Source organism: Orbicella franksi, chromosome 9 (genome assembly GCF_964199315.1).
Source record: "Orbicella franksi chromosome 9, jaOrbFran1.1, whole genome shotgun sequence".
Classification (NCBI taxonomy): Eukaryota; Metazoa; Cnidaria; class Anthozoa; order Scleractinia; family Merulinidae; genus Orbicella; species Orbicella franksi.
The window spans coordinates 2,572,301-2,596,828 of record NC_138153.1 but is presented as its reverse complement, the minus strand read 5'-3'; the positions used below and the strand labels follow the sequence as shown (position 1 = coordinate 2,596,828).

Genomic DNA, 24,528 nt, shown 5'->3' with positions numbered 1-24,528 from the left:
AAATAACTATTTTTGGAATGATGACACTTTCATTCGGACGTGAGAATTGTCGGTGAACGATTTTTGTTTTTACTGCGATTTGAGTGCGTTTGAACAACACTCACGGTTTCGGGCATTGTGTAATTTTTTTCGGGCAATAAGGTCACCGCGCCCCTCAAGTCCGAAGGTACCCGTACGTATATGCGTGTAAATCAAGGATTCTGGTCTCACTTCGGGCGTTTATCACAAAAAAACCCCGCTATTTTTAGCTGTCAAAGTATTCTGTTAGGGTGCACTCGAAGAAAAAAATAATTAAAAAACCCCGCACTTATTTCCATTTTTCACGCTGCAATTTCCGCCGGTCTCTCGAGTCTGGTCTACTGGCGCGGGACCCTTACCTTAACAGCGGCTGGTAATTGAGGCTGTTCTAAAGTGGTGTCTTTTATGGGTCAAATAAAGCTCGAGCCACGCCCATATTGATCTCCTTTAGGGGCTCAATTCAAATTTTCTGACGCGCATCCCGGACCTTTTCATGCGGGGTACCCTCCCTGGTTCGCTCCTCGTGAATCTATTAGCTCTCGCAGTTTAAAAAAGTGTGATGTGCCAACGTTTTGCCGTGAAAGAGAAAAGTTTTGTGCATGAACGTGTAGTGAACTTCCCGGCCCTGATGAAAAAGTACTTTCAGTCAAAATATGTTTAAGGTTTAAGAGCAATAACTTACTCTGGGTTTGTTTGAAGTTAAATTCTAGTTTTATAGAATGACATTGCACAGTAGTTCAATTTACATGTGACCTTTTTTTTAATTTATAAATTAATACCACCATCTATTCACAGTACTGTACTGAAATAATTTATTTTACTTCTAAGAAAAATAGAATATCCTTCTGTGAGGGCGCTAGGCCCTCGCGTAATCCTGGTAGAAAAATCCTAAATGAAAAGTATTATCAATGTAATTTGTGTTTCCCACGGTATCTACATTTTCGTGATTTGTTTGAAAATTTGAGTAGCCTGCGTCGTAGGCGCTCGAGTTTATTGGGTGTGAGTTGGAGTAGTGCGACGCGCGCGTGACACGAGCGGCGCAGAGCCCGCGCGCGTATTCTCGCTCTCGGGCACAGCAACAACTCTCTTCACTATTACTCGAACGCCTGCCACGCAGGTTAAGATTTGAGCGTCGCTACTTCTAACGAGGTGTTTCTGGGTGGAGAAAGGGGAACTCTAGAGTGAAGTGTCTTATTTAAGATTGCAACATAACAACTAGGCCCACCAAAGGCTCTAACCAGGCCCTAGCGGCCGGAGGCAAGAAAACGCGCCAAACTTTAATTGGTGATCTCCAGTGCGGTACAAACAACAGCAGTATAAAACCCCTTTTAAGTCTACAGTGAAGACTGGTCCTAACAATAGGAGTGGATAAAACTAAACCTAGAGAAAAGCAGTTAAGAACTGTTACAAAATGAAAAAGATATCAGATACAAATTTCTCCGCAATAAAAAGGAAGTTATTTCCACTCTCTCAAAGTTAAGCTGCGTATGTTTCACAGTTCAGTCATTTCATCTTTTTTGCTGTTTTACTTTTCAGCCAAAAAAGTTTACTGAATTGAATAACATTACTTTAAAAAAAGCCAAATGAAAAAAAAAATTCTTTTCTGTTGGCCAGCAAACAATTTTTGGACAACGTCCTAAATATTTTCAACACAAAAATTAGCGAAATTAATAAACGAAGTTTCGACATCGTCGGATGTCATTGTCAAGTACATGTGTATTTTGCCACCTCATGCGCATAACTGTGGATCTATTTGTAATGCAAAAACTAACCTACACATTAACTTCACAATGACTTCTGACGATGTCGAAACGTCGTTTATTACTGTCGCAAATTTTTGTGTTTACAATATGCCCTCGAGCCTAACTTATTCAAAGTCCTAAATCTTTAAAATTAATTCCAATTCTTAGTTTCAGTTTATTATATTACCGCGTCCACTTGGACCTGTGAGCGCAACGATACTTTATATGAGGTGTTACATGAAGTACGTAGCGTAGTACATCACAACAGCGAATAAAACTATCATAGCAGAGAAGAGACCTAATTGAACTTTTATAAAAACATGAAGGCCTTCATCTATGTGGGCGATTCTCTTGTTGGTGGCGTCAAGCTGTAAAATAAATAAATAAAACGCAAAGGTCACCACAAACGCAAAATAAGCTTTACCTTTGGCAAGACGGTCATGCAAAGCAGGAAGGTCCAGGGGGAAGGTCTAGGAAAGCAGGCTGGACCAGTTTAACCTGAGATCGGGCGCTATTGCTTTGAAGAGCATGATCACAGGCTAGGGCTAGTTGTAATGGAGAAACATGCTATAAAATCCTCAACATCATCTGGAATTCGTCGGACAAACCTTACTTTCAGTTTCGGCAAGAGAGAAAGCTAACAAATAATAATGATAATAATCACTGAGGACATTCTTTGTCAATGTCATTGTTTATACATAAGCGCAAAATTAAAGCAACTTGTAACAACAAACAGATTAAGAGCACGCAAAATTTAGTCCCAGTCACAAAGAAAAATCGGTCTAATTAAACCTGATTCAAACAATGCAATCAAAAGTTGCAACAATTAGCCATAGATACACAAACATCCGCAAGTTTTTGTCTTTTCCGAAGAAAAGCATCTTGTTCGATATTTATAACAATCACAAAGAACTTTTAAGTCCAGCAGGCAGGAATCTAGCCTGCGAACTCAGACGTATTTCCGGCTGTCACTTGATTCCGCCGAAAAATAACGTCTGCGAACCCGAGCCAGGAGACGATTTCTGTGAAATAACTTTTGAAAATGACTTTTGTTTCTCCTTGGCCAATCAGATTCCATGATAGAATGAAACTCGAGTGCTCCTCGCAGCGAATACCTCGCGCAGTAGTTCTGGGGTCATTTGAGCTAAACTGTGATTGGCTTAGAATTCCTACGTCACAGAAATCGTTTTCTGGCTCGGGTTCGCAGACGTTATTTTTCGGCGGAACCAAGTGAAAGCCCAAAATACGTCTGCGTTCGCAGGCTAGCAGGAATCTCGAGCAGACATCTTTTCTTGTATGCACTCGTTCATAACGCACAAACCTTTTTCTCCACATCATTGAGCTGTCGTTGAAGTGACTGAATGCTGTCAATGGCCATACTTAACGTCACTGGTTTACCTTCGGCAAGATCAGAATAATGACTGGAGAGCTGGGAATTGGACGCCAGAAATCGGCATCGAAGTCTGAGAAAATATAACACTGATGTTAGTTTTAAGTTCGTGGAGATGCGAAGCCTAACGAAAAATGTGCCAGACTCCAGCCCTGGCCGGAGGGAGTGCGTTGTGATCTCAGGTAAGACACTTTGTTCTCACGCACACACTGCCACTGTCAACACAGAAGTATATATGCGCAGAGGAGCAAGCAACTTAACAAAATGCTGAGGACTAACATGCGATAGACTGGCATGCACTTTGGGGACAGAGCCAATAGAGAGTTAAGAGAAGTTTAATACTAATGTTTGCGGCAAACGGCAAAAATTGCCCATGATTTTGTTTGCTCTGTACATGTATCTAATGCTTAAGTCAACAATCCAACCCAAAAAAAGAAGAAAAAACATCTGTTAATCAAAGAAAGAAAAACAAGTATTTTAATGTTAGTGTACAAAAGGCCAAAGACAGATAGCTAAAGTTGAATTCTGCCGTTAAGGCAGGCTTGACTGACCGATGTTCAACTATGTTTGCTTTGGGTATCGTTTTCCACAATGCAGCTAGTTCACTCGGCGACTTTTCATCCTGTAGCCCAGTGGACATTACCAGGAATTTGTCTCTAATAACACTAGCTGCATGACCTGAAATGAAAACATCCTGATTTGATTTCATCATCATAATAATAATAATAATAATAATAATAATAATAATAATAATAATAATAATAATAATTAAACTTAAAACCTATTAAATAATTTCGCTCGCGCGCGATTGTTCTAAAAACGTCACGTGAATGAATATTTCTCAGCTAAAACTGCGCGTGTTGCGAAAAATATTTGAAGGATAATAAATACTATAGCCTCCATTTGGCCCGAGAATATGCTCGGATGTTTCTCCTTGGACATTATCTGTTCCTTGAAGCTCACAATTTTCCTCCAGCTACGCTCTCGGAAAACTGTTCGCTTCTCGGAACAAATAATACCCGCGGACAAATATCGGAGCATATATTCGCGCCAAATGGAGGCTATTGCTTATTTAACAAATTGACGGTCAGTTTTTTATGCCTCTGTCCTCTTATTGATGATAAATTGGGTCATAACATTGTCAAAGTGGCTGTGGAACCACGAGCCGCAGGCGAGTGGTTCCGCAGTAAACTTTGACAATGTTATGACGAAATTTATCATCAATGAGGACAGACGCATAAAAAACTGACGTCAATTTGTTTTTTTACAATAACAAGACCCCAAAATGGTCAAATGCCGGGAATAAATGAGGGAAAAAGACGCCGTAAGCTTGTCGTAAACAAAGATACTGGATTTTATTCAAAATGACGCGAACATTGTCAATAGCTTTTCTCGCTTTTTGATTGGCTACTTAAAAAAGTCCATAAAATCTCATCGGCTAAAAAGTTGACAGTTTGACAGCTGAAAGTTGAACTTGAAAGCTTGCATAACTTAAAATCTTATCCGTCTGTACTCTTATTGATGATAAAAGTGAGCCAATCAGCGTGCGAGAAATTAGACAGTTATTGTAAATAATTATTGCAATTTATGACGCGCAGACTTTCATGTATGCTCAGTCGCGCACAAAAATTGCATAGAAATAATTATCATAAATTTCATCGTCATAATGTATTTACTATGCTGTTCTAACGTGCCGCTTTCCGCGGTGGCGCATGGCAGTGTAAAAGGACTGCATTTTTTTCTTTCTTTCTTTCAGCAAATCAGGAATTTCATTAGTGACCGCTTAGTTTTCTCTATTCAGTCTTACCTGGCTGTAAAAACACACTGACTTCGGCAGACGAGGAAGCAGGAATCACTCCAGAGCTGGGTCGGACGCGATAACTCTCCGGTGAAGTCGTCTTGACCTGCAGCAGAGAGATTCAAGGAGTATGTGAGCAAACAAATCCAACATGAGAAAGAGAATCAGGGCAAGGGAAAAAGCTGCCAACCTGCTATTAATGGGAAACACGACTGCTGCGGGCTCTGGTCGTTTAACGGCCGAATTATAGTTCACTTATCTATTACATCAGTATTTTATGTTAAAGGGCCACACCGGTTAAACTGGGTCTATTATATGCCTTCTCCGCACCTCATTCAGATGATCTCAATCGCGCAGTCTGATCGCTTAAACCAGGGCGGAACCAAGTATCTTCGGTCCAGACATACACAAATATTGACCCCTTTATTAAAGTTGTTGTTCGTTATTGGACCTCTGTTTCGTCTAGGTCCACACAAACAACAACGACAGCGAAAAGAACTCGGTCAACAGTTCTAAATAGCCCCCAAAGAAATGCAAACTGATGCGTATTACTAAAAGAAAAACACCTATTTACTCTGATTTATATTTAAATAATAACATCCTGGAGTTAACATCTGAGTTTCGTAATCTTGCCTTGGTTACCAACTGTAATCTGTAATCTGTCAATCATATTGATAAAATCTCGAGTAAGGCCAACAAGATCCTAGGTCTTATAAAACTGAAGAACCTGTAAAGGACTCAAGAATGTTTTTAAACTGAGAACTTTGCATCTTTCCCTGGTCAGATCGTAGTTGGAGTTTTGCACTGTCGTGTGATCACCACACACATCCAGAAATATCACTAAGCTGAAGCGAATTCAGCGTGGAGCAACAAAGTTTATTCTGAACACTGATGTTGATTACGAGCAACGGAGAGAAAAGCTCAACCAGTTATCCTAAAAACAAGGCGAAAAAAAAATCTGCAGGAAAAAAAGTTAAATTAACACAATGAATGGAGCCAATTGCGAAAGTTTAAATGCAAACCTTGAAGGCGACAGCCGACAGGGTGTTGTTGGCAAGCGACAAAGATTGAAGAATTTCTCCTGTTGAAGTTGTTCCAGTAAAGACTAGTTCCTCTGACGGTCTGTAAGGAGCAAAATCTATCAAAATTTTCACAGTAACAGGTTGAGTAATAATAATAATTAGATAATATATACGTGTAAAATGTCGGCCCGGGGTTTAGAAATAATCCAAAAAAACTGGATGTTTGGGTAAAAGAGAAACACTACAGCTAATAAAAAAGGAATAACTATAAGTGCAAGTGTTTCAGTAAAGTCGACTTGGCAGCACGTGTAGTGTAACAATTTTGACTTCTCCCAAACACACTTCGCTTCGAAAATAACCTTTGTTTAAAGATCAGTAACGTTTTTTTAAGTATAATTTCAAGACGCTCGAAAACATAGTCTAATCAGAGGTGACTGGACCTGAACCGCTTGATTCTGCAGAAAAGTACTCAATAAATAGCAGGAAGTCATCAGACAGTCTGGATGACCAGCAATGTCCTGGAGGAAAATGAATTGCAGGATCGACAAACACGGGGTGGGGGGACTTTGAAAAATGCTCGAGGATGCTCCTTGAAAAGTATCCTTTACCTTTCCCACACCCACCTCCCGGCGGGGCGACAAACATCAAAACGTAGCCATACGTTTCGTGTCGTCAAAAGGTCGATTTCTTCGCAGTCTTGTCAAGGGGATGCTCGCAAAAAGTTATAAGAATTTTTAGAAGGTTTTGCTGCCACCGGGATCTATAAGGAAGGCTATTTTGAACTTAAGTTACTTACGTGATAACAAGCAAACTTGCTGAACTCGTAAAGCCGTCCGGAGGTGCTCGTCTTTGAGACAATCTTGGCTGTACAGCTCGAAACGGGAACTTTGTGGGGTTTTCTCTCTACAAGAAATTAAGATGTTCAGTTTTCTCGACATCTTTCAAATCTACCATTCAACGGAGTTCAAAACAGTAAACAGGGTTAGATTTCTGTCACGGGAAACAAAAATCAGTTTGAATTTATTGCGAGGAGTTCGACATGATGATAGTAAATAATGATAATGGCAGTAAATGACAGAAAAAAGCAAATTCAAAAGAAATGGGCTTGAGTCGGAAATAACCGAGTCCGAAAATTACCTGTTTTGCATTTGTAGGGGAGGTAGAACTGTCTTCACCCTGAGTTGTTACTGTAGGTACATCCTCAAAAGTCACCTTGAAAAAAAAAACCAATATGGTCACTTCTTCAGTTCATGGCTGTTGCCCTTGATATCCGGCAATCTGTCACTTTCCTGCTCAGACTAAAGCTAACGAACTATTCAAACATTTCCTTAGCAGCGAGCTGCTTTAATCAATAACTAAAAAAAAAATCATAAGATTGGCACTGGGGCCTGGGTGACCCTGGATGAAGTCTCACTCGCTTCAACATGGTTGCCACAAACATCACTTTTCCTTCAAAATTCCCTTACATTTCCCTGACTTTTTCCTGATAAAAAAGAAATTTCCCTGACCAAATAAATGCAAACTGTCAGATGTAGTAGCGGCTTCAAGCCTCCCATTACAGCCGCCCTTTCCCGGGGGGGGGGGGGGGCACTGCCATATATGGGCTATATAGGTATGTGCCACTGTGAAGGGTATGGTTTTCAAGCAGTTTACTCTAGGATAGGGTATATAAATCAGAGCGTTTGGGTCTAGAATAGGGTATAATTTTTCACAAAACTGACTAGTTGGTTGAAGATTTTATCTAGACTAAGGAAATCAGGAATTGTCACTCAAAAATATAAAAAAAATCAAATCAGCAAGTTTAAATTTATGCAAATCAGCCTCAACAGTGTCGATAGATGGGGGGGGGGGGGAGTTTGGGGAGTTTACTCTAGTATAGGGTAGCAAAATTCAGCTGAACTAGCTCTGGTATAGGCTAAGGGTTCAAGGGTCCCAGTGGCACACCCCCACCCAGAAATTCCCAAAGTATCCCCCCCCCTGGGCCCTGTCCTCTTGTTCATTAAGACTGATAAGTTTCCAACAAATTTTACTTCTTCATTAAGGAAAAAATACCGTTGAGATCACATTGACCCCAAATGTTTCTTCAATGGTATTAAATCTGCCGTGTTAAATTATTTCAATTTTCCCTGACTTTTCTTCAAAATGTCAATTTCCCTGACTCATGATAACTGGCTTTTCCCTGACCTTGAAGAATTTTCCCTGGCCATTTCCTGACCTATGGCAACCCTGTTTAAGACTGGATGACCTTCAGGTGCCAGCCTGGTGTTAAGTCCAGGAAAATGTAACTACTATAAGGCTGGGGAATATTAACAGTTGGCAAGTACCTTTTTTGTCGGTGTTGAGGGAGCTTCTTCACGATCTTCATAAGATTGTAACAGCTGTTGATTGGACTGTGTTTCCTCACAACTGTCGTCATCAAAATCAATGCTTTGGTTTAAGGAACCATTTGCAATATGCACATCTTCTACACTGTTGATAGATCAAAGGGAAAGAGTTAGTGTTGGCATGACTTAGTAAGAATGACAACATCATCGATCAGTATGCTTTGTATCCACAGAACTAAATCATGTAGCAGGTGCTGAGTAGGAATAAAAGAGAGTGGTTTGGAGTAGTGCAACACGTAAAAAGATGATCTCCATATGCGCCGAGAGGCACAGGTATTTATCTCTGGTTTCTGTAAAATGAAGCCACTAAGAGTATTTCTACTCCCTCCTGGATGGGATGCTAATCCATCGAAGGGTTACTCCCAGCAATAAATTCACTAGTACCCATTCATACACCTGGGTGGAGAGAGGCACTCTGAAAGTAAAATAATGTCAAGTGCAACACCCGTGGTGAAGTGTTCATTACTTACACCTGCTTTCAGTTTTACGTGCATAGGCAACATCTTTTCACATGCCATCTTTTGATACATTATGTAACCTGGCCTACGTCAAAAATGTAAGCACAACAGACTTCTTTACAGTCAAACTCGAATTTTAGTGGTGAAAGATGGATTTATTTGACATCAAACTACTTAAGGTTAGGAGTATCAAGGTCATTCCAGGAGAAATAAATTGACTGTTTTGAAGGTTTACACCTTGTGAGTATTAAAGGCAGTAATGGCCCAATTCTTCCAGAAATCACTATTGAGAGCCGATCAACTACACTAAAATCCTTTGAATTATCCAGTAAATTGGGAAACATGCAATGTCCCCAATCTTCTTTGGCCATTTGAGGTCAGTGATTATCATTGATTTGTCATTTCTTCTGCTAATAATCAGAAAAAAATTGCCAGTTTCACAGTTAAATGGTCTTTCAGCCATTTTCATAGCATGTCAAAAGATGGCCAAAAGGTGTCACCCGTGAACTAACACTGAAAGCGGGTATAAGCCCATGCTATGCAGTCTACCAGCTTGGCTGCCAAAACAAAAGCACTTGCGTGCAAAATCTCGCCAGCTTAGTAGGCTATCTTTAGTACTTACTTATCCGTAGAGGCAACACCAAGGCTGTTCAGGGCTTCTTTTGTGGGTGGATATGAATATTCATATGGATCCTACAAAGACAAAGGTATTTTACATCAGATGTGAATCAACCAAAATTATTGTTTCAGTTCTTACTTCATCACATGACTACTATGTTCTCTGGCAGCTTTCACTTTCACCTCATGACAAGAAAACAGATGCAGTTTTACAAATCTTACTCTCTCAATCACCTTTACAGGCACGTAATGTGTGCAGAGTGCTGTCAGATTAATGAGCTTTACTTTATTTAAATAGTTATTCTTAAAGCAGTGACAAGTTCAATTACTCTTGACTGGTAAAATGTTTCAATACTTACTGTTCCACCTAATCTGATAAGAAGTTTGTTTTCATCAATTAACTCTGTAAGTTCTACTCTGCTTAAAAATCTGAAAACAACAAGATAAAATGGATATAAGTTAAACTTGATGTAATTCACAGCGCCTGTGCATTCTTGGTCAGTTGTGAGGGTCACGGCATCTAAATTCAAAAATTTAAGCATTTGCATTCCACTTTAAAAAAAGCCTACCAACTACATGATGTAATTATTTGCAACAAAAAGATGAGCTGACACAAACATTAATTTCTGATCACCATACTGACACAAAGAAATCACACCCACTAAATGTAATGATAACTGGTCTGGGTAATAGCAATGATGATATACTATATACATTTAAAGAGAAACACAACACTCTTAAATTTAACAAACATGTTTCCGCAGATGCGTCTGCCATCTTCAGTGTGAAATGAACATAGTGTGCGGTAGAATAAAAAAAGTGAAAAATTACAATAACATTGGTGCCCAGTAATTACAATTAGTAGTTAGAGCGGTTTTCAATCGAGTGTCGTAAAACCAAAACCAAACCAATTACTTACCAATTAGAGACATGTATTCAGCCAATCTCAAACCGTAGTAAAACCAAAACCAAAACCAAACTAATTGCCTAATTACTTTCAACACTCAATTGAAAACTGCTCTTACTAATACAAAAGTCAAACAGAAAGGTTTAAATTAAGGTGTTTGACACATGCATTAAGTGTTGGATTCTCCCAAAGTATGTGTAGTGCTTCTTTGATCTTGGGAGCAAACAGTGAGGCCTCATTATTATATAACTGCTTTTTGCAACAGATGGATTGATATGAGTTCTCAAGAAAATCTTTTGATCCATAGCATCCACAACAAATGTTTGAGGAGCTGCAATTTGCACATATTGCACGCTTATAATTTGAAATAATGTTGTCAAACTTCAGGGTATAACCATGATACTGAGTGCTGTGCGATACTGCTGTACCTGATTTTATTTACAGCTTCAGGGCTCAACCATGACTTGACTATTTTCCATGCAGCTATGGCCGTGAAAAACAAAGCAAGAGAAGTCAGTACTCATAAGAAACGGTCCTTAAATCCTAGGATCCTTTGATCAGAACAGCTGTAGAGAATTTACGTTCTTAAACTAACTGGAATTAAAATTGTTCAAAACAATATCTATTTATAAAAAAAAAAAATGATACATTGAAGTCAAGCAGGGAAGCTGTCACCACATGATGGCATTCTACACTAATTAATAATATTATTATTAATAATAATAAATATTCAATAATTTTCAGTTGTTTCCAGTGTACAGCTGTTAAGTTGTAAATACTATTAATGCATACCTGATAAAATCCAGGGCAACTCCACAACCAATAACCATGCTAATAATAAATTAAAGAGAAAATTATTAATAAAAAAAATTTTGAGTAAACATTCAAAGTGATTGACAGGCAACAAAATCAAAAACATTATTCAATCAACATGATAATTTATTGTCCTATTGCAAACAAAATTCTTGGGAAACAACTCAATTAATTATAATAACCATAAATAACTACTATAAATATCTATTATCATAATAAGTGATATTGAAGAGTGAACCACAAACCTAACGTCCAAGGAAAATAATCCCTAAAACAACTAATGACAAATCTTACAAATTCCAGGTCCTACAAAACAAAGTGCACAAAATTTAGGTTATGCATTAATAGACCTCTTTAGCTTGGGCAGTTTGTTTTCCCATTGTAGACCACATGATATTCTCTCAAGAATTTTTCTTTTATCCATCTTAAAATTATTCGTTCATATACATGCGGTTATTTAAAAATTTGAAAGCAAGAATTCTCAAGAGTATCATCATGTGGTCTGCAATGGGAAAACAACCTCCCCAAGCTAAAGAGGTTTATTATAAGAACGAAAAATCAGTCCTAGAAGGCTAATTTTTTTCAAAAAAAACTTTCCTCCAAACTTGATTCTTATTCAATGAAAAAATTTAAATTCTTTGATACTAATTGACTTATACTTTAAAATATTCTCCATCCCGTATTTCAACGAAAAATATTTATAATCATAAATTTAACAGCAACTCTTATATGATTAGTTTGAAGCAGCATTAGATTCTATACAAAATAAAGTTCTTGAAATAATAATGACTGAAAATTTTATTTATTGAAATCATTAATTAATAATTAATTATCATTGATTCAAAGTATACCATGTGTGCTAGACCAGTTTCTTGCATATCAAAGATCATTGTTATTTTTCGGCCAGGAAACATTTTTGCCTGCAAACAGCAATCACACTGAGAATATTATAAATTGAAAAATGATTTCAAAATTATTTTGCAAATAGTAATAAAATAACAATATTAATCAAGCATTTAAAAGTAATAGTTATTGTGCATGCATGAACCCATGTAATAAGTACATTGCATACTAATTAAAATAACTCACTGACAGGCTAATTCACAACCTGTCATAAATTTTTGATAAAACTATTCTACTCTAAAAGGTCAGGAATTTATTAAAATAGTGCCTACTCAGCAAGGAAAGAAGAATTACAATGAAATTTCAATCAGTAGGTAAGAGTTGAAGATAAAACCTAATGAGTTTGAGAGGAATTTCAAGAATTTACTAATCCCATGGTAGCTCAAAACGACAGAAAAAAACAAGAAACAGTTTACTCACATGCCTCTCTAAGAGAAAAACAAGAAGTCTCTTTACTTCTGGATGTTGTTGAGGATCTTTTCTGTAAAGTTTTCCAGTGAAGATGACTGCAAGAAAAAAACAACAACAACTTCAGTCTTCTTATTGACACATGTATTTGAAGTAATTTAAACTCTTACTGACAGATTGTAACTAGGAATAATGCTGAAAATGGAAACAAAATGTTCTCACAGAGAGAAAAAGTAAATCTTTGATTTCAATCCAAGTTTGACTTGTGACTTCAATTCTACTGTAGATAGTTACCGAGAGTGTTGCCATCTTTGTCCTGATTATATGGAAAGAGGAAACCAGCCTCAAGTAATCTGCGGTCAACAGATCTCTCTGTAAGGTCTGCGAGGAGAAAGGAGAATACAGAGAGAAAGATAAAGTGAATGTACACATTATATGTGTATAAATAGACTGACGCCTTTTGCATCCAGTGGTAAAATAAGGACTGATGATGATGATGATTGATTGTTAACGCATTACTGAATATTAAAATGATTTACAAAATTAAAAGTTTACTAAAATTGTTTGTTTATACAATCAATTTCAATAAATAATAAAAACTAATGATTATCATTGTAATTACCATTCACTCCAAATGACTTCCTCCATTTTACGCATTCCACCTCAAAAAAGAATATTAAGTACAAAGTTTGTATTAGCCTAAAACTAGTCCTCTTACGTCTAATGAAATCAATCCCTGATCATAGTCCCTAATGTCAAAGACAGCAGCAATCCAATAGCCTGGGGTTAGTCACAGGCAAGTAAAATTTCTTGGAAAAATGTTTGAAAGATTAAATTTTAGGGGTCTAGTAAAAAAAAACTTTTGGGCTAGTACATACTACTTATAGCTTGTCCAAAAGGCAAGTCAGAAAATAATTTTTCTTTGTACCCTGAATGGTAACATTAGAATACAAAAAGAGATTTATCAGTTTTGGTGCACCTTAAATCACAAAATTGAGATTTATTAATTGCAGGAAATACTGCCTGGTGCAAAAGTGCCCAAAATTGCTCATGGTTCAGTTTGGGATCATGCACATCCCTACCCCTCTCCTCTCTGGACCAATGTGTACTAAAGGCATCCATAGTCGAGTATTGATCAATACCTGGATCGATACCCTCGATGGATAACCGCAATTGACCTTTGATCAACAATCAATCAATACTCGATTAAAACTCCATCGACACCTCGGTTGACTCTCACCCAACACTCAATTGACACTTGATTGACATCTTGGTTGGCTGCCAGTTGAGAGTAAACTAATTTTTGAACAATGCATATGAGTCTGTCAACAGTCGGCTGACTAATAACTGACTGTTGATTGAGTGTCGATTGAGATGTCAAATATCAAGTTGTCAATCGAATGTCAACAGAGTCAATCAATTAGGATGTCAATTGGGTGTCGATGAAGATGTCAGTCGCAGGTTGATCAAGGGTATCGATTAACACTCAACCGCAGATGCCTTTAGTTCACATGATGCTCCTCTCCTTCCCTCTCACTCTCTCTCAAAACTTCTGTCCCATATTGCATCCAGCCCAAAAATGCTGTAAAGAATGCTGAGATCTGCAAATGGGGACAAACAATCAGGAAACAGTGACAACAGCGATTCTGAGTCATTGAAAATCAGTTGTCTTATCTTGAAGATGGCAGTGTTAAAGTAAAACATTCTGGTCTCTGGTCTGATAAATTCTAAAAGAGTTGCATACAGGTGGCAAATGAGCATGGGATCTCTAGATGAAAACAATTAGTAAATCCGACATTATGTATTGATGTACATCTGAATGCATGGAAATCAGTGTGTGAAATTGGACCACAAATGGCAAGTGTGTAACCTCAAACTGCAGACATTTGCAGTAAACTTGGATATAAAGGCCTTTAATCTCACCCACTCATCCCTTGCTAAGTGTGAGATCCTCCCTCCTCCTCCCCAACAAACCCCAAACTAGCACTCCGGTAGGGTGACCAAAACTGGCCGATTAACTGATTCTTAATAAGAGAATTTCGCCATGAATTCAACGATGAAAGCATTTCCAAACGTCTTCACAACTTACCAAGGCTGGTAACGCATCATTTACTTCCTGTTTACGAGATTTAAGAAAGCAACTCAACCAATGATCGTCATCGCGGACTCGTTTTACATCTTGCTCATGAAAATCCTGCAGGTTTGAACCTAAAATATTAAGGAATGAAAGCTTGTTATCTGTACCGTTAAACTGAGTGCCGCTGAAAATGTGATTACTCTGCGACCAGTGCTTGATCAATATTTATCGGTGATAAATTAAAATAAACTATTTTAAGCTTAAAATATGCACACTTAATACACGAACGTGTTCAAAGTAGTACAAAATTATGCATTATTACATTGGTATGCATATATTTTCTTTCACGGAGAGTAAAAGAGCATTCCACTGCCTTCGCAAGATCGAAATCTCACGTTCAAACAAACAAATACTCAGGCCAAGGCAGGGTCGCAGCCAATTGGGCATGCAAAATTTAGGGTCTTACCGTTTTCATGGAAAAATCGTCGCCTAAGCTCGTTGATCCGATGTCTCTCCAATTCATTCTGATAAAAACAGAGATAAACCGGCGATATTTTACGACCACGAAACCAAAACAAAATGCAAAATAATGTCGAACCTGTTTACCTCGTCTGCCATCTTTGAATCACGAGCGTCTTCGGTTTCTTTCGGGTTCTTAAGTCTATTCCGAACCCTTGCCGATTTTTGTCCTTAGTTCCCAGGTCGCTTCCCTTAGCCGGCGAGGGCTCAGGATTTCATTCCCACGTTTGTCACGCTTTTCATCCATCTGACTATTCAGACCTATTCAGACCTATTCAAACCTATTCAGGGGCGCGTATCTCGAATTATCCAGAAACTTTTCGGGTCCGCACGGCCATTTTTAGGTAATCTGTATCTAAAAACAGACAGGTGCACAAACCTGAAACTTCCTGTATAAAGGGGCCTCTGTTCATATTTAGCATATGTGAATAAAACAGGAGTCATAAGGCTTTTCCGGTGCGAAAACTCTTCGGGACCTTCGAGAAACGGGCCCCAGATCTGAAGAGCTCACCCACTGGCCTGTGGCAGCAACATAAATTTAAAGTGGAAAAGAAGAATTTCTTTCTTTTGTTTCGTAAAAAGAGCTGAGTCGTACCAACTTTATACGACGTTTTCTTGCCCACTGAAAGTAACGTAACGACCCCCCGAGAGTAACGAGCCCTAAAGGCTGCTACTGTAGTTCCGAAAGTAACGAGAGCCGTTTCTTTCGGAAGTTTACGGAATATACACTAGAAAATTGGTCTCTAAATAAAGTAAACGTTGATCAAGGAGGCTATGCCTCTATTTACCTATATGCAGCACGTAACATGTCGATTATTTCGATAGTCGATAAAAATCGATCATTGTCGATCGTTGTCGATACTAATTAATCGACAAATATCGGAAATCGATAGAAGTCGATCACACAATTTATTGTGATTATCGACTTTGTTCGATTATGATTGATTTTGATCGATTTTGATCGATTTCAATCGACAAGTATCGGAAATACAAAAAACGATGTATGGCGTAGGCATACGTAGGTTGCGGACTGGTGCAACAGTCACAGGTGCAAGGAGAAGCAAGGGGCATACAAACTGGGCGAATACAGCACACCCAGCAGAGAGGGAGGAGAGTCGTAGCAGCTTGTATTTGGCAAATGTTGAACTGAATAAAACCACTGATGAAATAAAATGTCAATTTACTTTACGTTACTTCTTAATTACTTTTCTGGCCTCGATTTTTTCCCGCATCTAGTCTAAACTTTGGCCCGTTCTGTCCCCCCGAAGAAACACGACTTCGAGTTCCCAGGATCTCTCATCTCCCCCGCCTAGAGAGACTCTAGGAACTAGGTTGGTTTGAGTTATGTTATAGATCGCGATTTAGTTCAGCTGAAACTGTTAATCGATCATTTCTCGAGGTAATCTAAACGTTCTATTCTGTAATGAATAACAGACCACTTGGTTGTTCAGGTTTTTATTTAAGTTTATTGTCATACAGATTTACTTTAGAGCTCTTTAAAGTCGGCATAAAAAAAGTCCTTGGGGCTATTATTGGTTTGGTTACTTGAATTTTGTAGCTGGTTGAAACATTTGTCTGCATTTTTGTTGATAAAATCGATAATCAGTTGAAAACCTTGTGATTATTGACTTTTATCGACAAACGTAACTTGTCGATTGACAATTATTATCGACAAATATCGAGTACTATTGACTTATCGACTGCGTTTTCGATGATCGACTTTGATCGACATGTTACGTCCTGCTATATGCACTCTTCTCTGGTAGAATAATCCAATAAGAAAGACGCGGAGTCGTTTGCCTTGTCCAGCTCCTATTCAGTGACATTACTGTTCCCTTCCAATCGACGCTAGCTCAACCAAAATAAGATAAACTCCCTTCTAAATCATTCTGTCTAGGAAAGTGCTGCTTCACGTTGAAATTAGAAACTTCAAGCAATCCTGTATTTCTCATTGCAGGAGCCACACGTGCCCATTGGGTACCTATTATATTTCTACGTACCCTCTGACATATAAACGCCGCCTTTCCAATAAGTGCCCCACCCTCGCTGTTGTCATTGCTTAAGAACAAAATCTTGAAGCAATTTAAGAATTACATTGTATGCATGAGTCAAATCGAGCCCACAGTATTGAATACAGACTTGAAAAAATGAATTTCAATCTTCTTTTAGTTGGTCTCAAGACCATTCATTTTGCAGTTCAGGTCTTTGCACAGTGGTTTTTTCCTTGGTTCTTACTTTCGTCACACAACATCACGTTTTGTTCAGCTCTGCTGACCTTGGCTCAAACTTCCATGAGAGATGATGGGTTCGTACCCTTTTTCAGAAACAAATTTCCAGGACTCAGATTGATTTTTCCAGTACTCTAAAATTTACATTTACTCTTTCACTCTCTAGATCTCGATGTTAATTATTCTTACTGTCTGCCATACATCTCATATTTTTTACTTGATTTTATCAGATTTCCAGAACTTTCCAGGACCAGTAGCCTTTTCCCAGGACTTTCCAGTCCTGGAAAATGCCAAAATAAAATTGCGGGACTTTCCAGTTTTTCCAGGACCCATACCAACCCTGGATGAAGCTCTTTGGTTCTTCTCTTATGATTGTGTTAGCCGTGCATTAACTATTCAACGATGGATTTAATGTTGAAGACCTTAGTTATTTGTGGCGCAACAACAAAAACGCTGGCGTGGATCACTAAGAGGAGCTACTACAACTGGGAAGGACTTGAAGAAATTCCAGCCCCTATCATTCTAGCCACAAATTCACAAATCCTAGTGGAGTTCCTGTGGGCCGAAGGCACGTGAGTGGAGCCCCATACCAGTAGAAAATTTGGTAACCCATCGATCTCAAAAATTCAGGTTGTCACGTGACTGTCCGTATGCCAAGCCTAATACCTTGAAAAATAAGAGGGAAGCACCATTACCATAGGTACATCTTTGCTACTGGACATCCATGTTATGGTAAACTGACATCTGTCAAAACAAGGTATCCGCCATATCGCGGGCTCAGGTTTAGAGCTAACTGAGGTGTAATTTTAAAGTTGCCCACTGCCCAGATACTGGTTTTCTGATTGGATTGCAGACTCAAGTCAGGTTATTACTCTGAGGGAGAAGGAGGGAGTATGTGCGAAGGCAAAATTTCTGTGCAAATTAATCCCTGGCACATTGTTCCTTCTCTAATTTTTCCGAGACATTCCTTGCACAAACCTCTCTTGGAAAGTCATTGTTAAGTTTTGAACAGGAAAAAATAGTGAAGCTACATGCTGAACAATTACATGCTAAGAATTGATCATTTTTTGAGTTCGTGATCAAAGAAAAACAAATTATTTTTTTTTCCTCTATGGTTGACTTATTGCAATCAGGTGTGGCTAAAGCTATATATTATTGAGGCAAAATCAGCAAGTGCATAACTCAAGCAGTTTAAGGCATGGGTCAAAAACTTTTACTGCTGCGAGTAATATTATTAGTTATATATCTGAAGACATAAATGACAATGGAACCAAATTTAGCACGCAGTAATATTAAGGTTATAACATCCTTCATATTTAGAAGTAGATTTGGTTCTTCTGACAGGTCATGTCACATGTCATGACGTTTAGCGGAAAATAACCAATATTTGACGCATTAACGAATCCAACAATGCAGGTCAATTATCTCCATAATCTTTGTTTCAATAAAGAATATAATTTATTATCACAAAAGACATGACATTATTTTCATTTTAATGGTTAGCAGTCAATGTCGATTTTTTCCTCCAGGAGAATAAAAATGTTGTCATGCATAACTTTGCTTCTAAACACATGTACGTTTTATTGCCTATTGTTGGACTATGACTCTAAGTGGGTCTTTTTCAAAATTGTAGGGCTCTTTACATTAATTAAAAAATCTGACCTACAGCAAGTTTAGAAACTAATTGGGGCACACTGAATAAGCAATTTGTTTGAAGCCTTAATCAAAATCAAAGTAATTTGGAAAATGAATGAATTATAATCTTTAAGGTTCCCTTTTACAATATTTGCATGCTTGCACGAATCCTCTCAAATTCTATGTTACATCAAAATGCAGTTCTTTCATTCAATTAATAATATATCAAACTATTCATGTAAATCTTCCTTGAGTTCATGACAAAAATACTTGTCCACCTTCTGTCCTTCTGTTGATTTTTATGCTTTTGTTTGAAGCTGTGTGATACACAAGGATTTTGCATGCAACATGAGATGGCTGTGTATTTACAGGTTGAAATTAAGGCAACTAGAAGTATTTCAAATTACAGTACGAGTCAGGAGTTTATGTCCACTGAACAAATAGATGCCATTTTGCACTTTGCATCTTTTAGTCCTTGGCATCTCCAACACCATCTGCATTAATGGCAAACATGGCTTCAGCCTCAGGCAAACATGGCGAGTCGTAAATCTTGCAAATTCTTGTCTCCCCTCTTCCTTTCCTCAAATACAATCTGGAGAGAATGAAAAGCAGTTTAAGAATTGTTTCCACGCATAAAACCTGTTCCTTGTGGAACCCTGAGCTGGCAATCAGTAGAACCATGACCTTAACATGCAGGTTCTGATGCTTGCCTTTTGCCCAAGCCTAGGTCTTTAATTTTCTTATTCAATTGGTGATGTCACCAAAGGGTGCAAGGTTGTGGGCTAAGAAAAATTATCAGGAGCTTAAAGGTTCCTAACTGTGAAATCCTGGGTGTCCAGCACTAAAGCTTATAATTAAGAAAAAAGTAAGTTTTTCCAGTCGCTCAAAGGCAAAAGTTAGTCACCTGTGGCACCCAGGCACCTCAGATCATGGGTACTAAAGATACCTGTGGTCAAGTGTCCATCTACACGTTTACTCTCAATTGATACCCTCGATCGACATCTGGATCGGTACTCAGTCAACATTGCGATTGATGCTCTGTCGACACTCGATCAACAGTGAGTCAATAGTTGGCTAAGTGTCGACCCACTCACATGCATCGATCAAAAATTAGTTGACTCAACCAACTGTCTACCAAGAGGTCGATAGAGTGTCGATGGAGTGTCAACCGAGGTGTCGATGAAGTGTCGCTGGAGTGTTAATTGAGTGTCAATCGAGAGTATTGATCGAGGTTATTGATCGACACTTGAGTACGGATGCCAGCACCTCTAGAGCGCAACCCTGGGGTGAATGATCAATTTTAAAATGAGGCTGACTAATGAAGCTGAGAAACTAGGCAAGGACCACCATTGACTAATTATTGAATGATTAATATTATGCCAGCTCTGTTCCTTTGGTTTAGTTATTTAGTATGTAGACCTCACATCCAGAGACCAGTAACAGGAACCCTTCACTAACAATCACCTTTCTTCAACAGCCAGCTGCATTGCACAACTCTGCCTCCAGGATGGAAATTATAAATGTGTTTGAATCAAGTGGGTAAAATAGCTGTCATTGCAGTTGAACCTGCAGTCAAATATTCTTTTGTTTAGAAACGCAAACAAACAAGGTGAAAGGGTCAGTACAAAGCAGATCTAGACTTGACCCTTCCACCTTGTTTGCATGTCAAAAAACTGATAACTACGATAACAACTATTTTGGTTATTTGATGGTTGCTCTTCTGTTCAGAGTGCAATAGGTTGTGCATGTTTTTGAACAGCTGCATGGTTTTGTTTAAGACAAGTGTAAATACATGCATTCCTGCAATAAAAATAAAGTGGTCAACTTTTTAATTACTCAAAATTAACTGCGATGGAGATAAATAGTGAAATTAGGAACATGTACCTTGTTGTTGATGCATGAGCCATGATGTTTCCGCCTATCGGTTTTTTGGGATCAGCTTGGAACATGGAAGCACCATCCACTTGAGCTACGACTTGGTTTGTAATGACAATAGCTACACCAAACTGAATGGAAAAGTGACCACATTACAACCTCTATCACTATACCATCAAAGGCTTGGAAAATGTACCAGTGCCAATATTTATATACATGTATATGTGTTCTTGGCCAAAGCACTTCACACTCACAGCACATATGACTCCCCTCCTAGGGGTATAATTGTAAATGGGTTACCCTTTCAAGAGTCAAATCCTGTGCAGTGGACTAGCATCCTATTGCATCATGCGTACTAAAGGCATCTGCCGTCGAGTATCAGTTGATACCCTCAATCAAACCTCAATCGACATCTCAATCAACACTCGATCAGCATCTCGGTCAATACTTAGTCAACACTTGATTGACATCTCAGTAGACAGTCAGTCAAGAGTCAATTAATTTAAGCACACACTGACCATCAAGTGTTGATCAATAAATGAGTCAGTCGAAACTCAGCCAACTGTTGATCGGGTGTCAACTGAGTATTGATCGAGATGTTGATCAAGTGTCAGTCTAGTGTCGATCAAGGATTGATTGAGATATCAACTGAGTGTAGATCGAGATGCCAATCGAGTATCGGTCTAGTGTCAATCGAGGATTAATCAAGATGTTGATCAAGGGTCAATCAAGGGTATCGATTGACACTCGACCGCAGATGCTTTTATTAACACATGATCCATCCTATCTGGGGAGGAGAATCAGCCTTGGTGCTTCATGTTATACAAGCCAGAGATAAAACAGCTATAAAGCCTCATGAGCAACTAGGCTCAAACAGCCTAAAATGTACAATCAGACTAAAGTTTCTTGTTTGTTTGTTTCTTGATGGTTTATGGATGCTGCAGGTATTATGTTAAGTATTTGACTTTGTACTCTCTGGCCTGAACAACATCTTCTCCCTTTCCCAAAGTTTGTCCTGATCTACAAGTAAGGATAAGGACGAGACCCTGCATGTAGTTCCTGAAGTCTGACAGTTTTTTGTCATGAAGCTCTTTTCAATTGCTACACACATTCCCAAGTGTATCTGCTGTACATTACTCTAAAGTTTTTCTAACCTCATCTGCAAGTTTGAGAAGAGTTCTCAGGAATCTTGCTAAGTGCATTTGGCGATTGGCTAATTCTCCACGTCCTGAGTAGTCAGTCCGATATAAAGCTGTGGCACTGTCGACAATCATTAGAGCATATCTGAAGGCAAAAGAAATAATGAATAACCAGAATGGTTAATCTTAACAACAATTTGTATTAGCCACTAGGCATTAATCTTATCTACCTTAAGTAACAGACTTTCGTTCTGGAACTATGTGCGCTCATCAACAAGCTAGCTTGCCCAGTTTTTAATTAGCAGGACTCTTCAAAACTAACTCAGGTCAATGTTTTCTGTTGAAATTTGATCCAATGATAAGCTCTCATCCAGCTGGATTAATAAGCCAGTAGTGACTCTTGACCACATGTACATCCCAGTTCTCTTGGTTTGGTAGACAACAACAAATTGTATAATGAATTCACGATGTTTTGCTGTAGAGTGATACGTGTACCTTGACTCAGCCATCATGGCAGATGCTTGCAGTAAGAGCTGTGACTGATGGTCAGAATTGTAGGCCCTGGCATAAGCCACATTGTCAAGAACCTCTTGTCCTGCTAGCCCATATCTACATCAGTTCAAAATAAGAATTAGGGATAAAATGGACAAATATTAATTTTGTTTTACACAAAATAATGAATTATGATCTGTTGGGCAGTAGTTATTAAAGACTGTCTAAATTTTAGTCTTCAAATTCATCACCCTGGTTGCATCTTTCTGTTCTGCCAGTCTCAACAGTGAACAACAATTCATCATGATAATGTTTACAATCTTATGTTTTTTCTTGTGAATTATGACCAACCATACCTTTCAGCTACTGCCAGAAGTCTTTCTGGTCTAAATGTGCCTTCTGTGTCAATGTATAGACATTTACCTTCTGCCCCTCCATGGTCAATTGGAAGCTACAGGATGAAAGTACACAACATGACGTACTATCCATTTAAACTTACTACAGAGGCTGCATAATGTGATCAGATGGCACCGGTAGTTTAATGCCAAAGAATTATTATTTTCAGGCAGACCTACAAGTACATGATTTCTTTAGTGTAGGGGACATAGTACTGCCTTGATAAACACTTCTGCTGCCTATTTCTCATTTTTTTTTCTAAAAGTAAGCATGTTTAGCTGGTTTGAACACAAAGGTATGAGTCATTAGACATCAACTTCATGAGGGAACAGTCACCTGGGTGATGCTTGATAGCAACCTCATTCCCAGGATCTCTCATCTTCCCACCTTCCCAAAGGCCAGGAAGATGAGAGTCCCTGGGAACACTGTTGGCTTGATAATTAATAAAGCACACTACTTTGTAAGAATTAAAAGGTTGATTTTATTTAAATTTTTCATCATTTGCCATTTAAATAAGAATTTTAAAGTGCCTAATTTGGGAACACAATCTTGATGTGTCAGCAGATAAACTGAACTTACATGTAGGATGTAGGAGTTATTACCTGGCATGTTACTGCCATGGTGTGGCAGAGCTGTGTTTTTCCAGTGCGGAATTCTCCAAACATTTCTGTGATACTTCCAGTCTCAATGCCACCTGCAGAGCAAAGAAATACAGGCTCTGTAGCTTAAATTCAATTCATTTGATGGTTTCACTTCAAGCTCCTGAAGGTTTTGAAGTGATTAGTGGAAATTAATAAGAAAAAAGGAGTGCTAAAATGTTATCACAATACAACAATGTAACTCATCAGAGACATTACAAGATTCTCCATCAAATTACATCATCAGTATCACGTATCCTATAATTATCTATGATTGAACAATCTGCGAGAAGAACAGAACATACAAGGTGAGACAGACAAGTTTAGGCATGCTGCCACACATTTTCATGTTGCTTAGCTAATTACTTAATCGCTATAAGTAAGAAATAACACTCTTGTATGAGGCATACCCTGCATTAGTTTATCCAGCTCCTTTGAGCCTGTAGTGATATATACAAGTTCTGATCTCCGTTGGTGGAATTCCGTTGCAGTTGTGAACCCCATAGGCACCAGTTTGGAAGCTTCATTGAGCACTTTCTCAGCTTTAGCTTCACTTATTCCTTTGATAGCAAGCAGGGCTTTTTTTGGTGTGTATGCTACTGATTCAATGGTGTGGAATCCAGCTTCTTGTAGCTTTTTGACATCATTTGCACTGATTCCATGCTCCTTTAATGAAGTAATTTTGAAAGTTGTCAAGACATTACATTTTTTGGTATAAACGATTCATCTTGCTTTCGAGCAGACAGTTAAATTTCATGTACTTACTGGTGAAAATATGTTTAATTAATTGTGTCCATTTGCATGGGTCTGCCTAACTAGTTGGCCAGATATCAGATGTATTTACGTGCCTAGGTAGCAACGTATCCACATGCAGTCACTTATAACTTATGATAAGTGATTACATGATGGTTTGATTTTGGCCTTCGGTACACATGCCATAATTTAATAGCAATTAAAGGTTCGCATTAGCCACTACTCCAAAACAAGGAAATATAAAAATGGTTAAGTAACGTTTGGAGAACTGAGTTTGGTGTCAGAAAGAACAACACTTTGAAACATCATTAAGCT

General features: G+C 38.4%; 2 protein-coding genes across 2 annotated transcripts in view; both read right to left on the bottom strand.

Moving 5' to 3' along the window:
• Positions 1-806: 806 nt before the first annotated feature.
• On the bottom strand, positions 807-15,790 carry LOC145498314 (motile sperm domain-containing protein 2-like). Its single transcript, XM_081478220.1, has 20 exons — positions 15,145-15,790; positions 15,005-15,062; positions 14,551-14,669; positions 13,084-13,123; positions 12,756-12,842; positions 12,474-12,559; positions 12,002-12,070; positions 11,396-11,456; positions 11,130-11,168; positions 10,766-10,820; positions 9,790-9,859; positions 9,435-9,505; positions 8,295-8,439; positions 7,108-7,182; positions 6,767-6,873; positions 5,971-6,070; positions 4,958-5,054; positions 3,702-3,828; positions 3,082-3,223; positions 807-2,128 (listed from the first exon to the last, which is right to left on the bottom strand). Exons 1-20 carry the CDS (start codon positions 15,154-15,156, stop codon positions 1,994-1,996), a joined length of 1,695 nt encoding a protein of 564 aa, XP_081334346.1. The 5' UTR covers positions 15,157-15,790; the 3' UTR covers positions 807-1,993.
• Positions 15,791-18,475: 2,685 nt separating this feature from the next.
• Positions 18,476-24,528, bottom strand: part of LOC145497292 (DNA repair protein RAD51 homolog A) — a 7,012-nt gene continuing 959 nt past the window's right edge. The window contains exons 2-8 of the mRNA XM_081477117.1: positions 23,871-24,126; positions 23,425-23,516; positions 22,783-22,877; positions 22,430-22,543; positions 21,950-22,079; positions 20,805-20,926; positions 18,476-19,512 (exon numbers count right to left, since the gene is read on the bottom strand). Of these exons, the coding sequence (XP_081333243.1) occupies positions 19,389-19,512; positions 20,805-20,926; positions 21,950-22,079; positions 22,430-22,543; positions 22,783-22,877; positions 23,425-23,516; positions 23,871-24,126 (933 nt within the window). The 3' untranslated portion in view covers positions 18,476-19,388. The remainder of the gene's footprint in view (positions 19,513-20,804; positions 20,927-21,949; positions 22,080-22,429; positions 22,544-22,782; positions 22,878-23,424; positions 23,517-23,870; positions 24,127-24,528) is intronic.

Excerpts from the sequence above, each read along its gene's own strand:
- LOC145498314 (XM_081478220.1), bottom strand. Across the intron at positions 11,169-11,395 it reads TTATTTTCCTTGGACGTTAG|CATGGTTATTGGTTGTGGAG; the intron begins GTTTGTGGTTCA and ends ATTTATTATTAG. Across the intron at positions 8,440-9,434 it reads GGTGTTGCCTCTACGGATAA|TGTAGAAGATGTGCATATTG; the intron begins GTAAGTACTAAA and ends ATCTATCAACAG.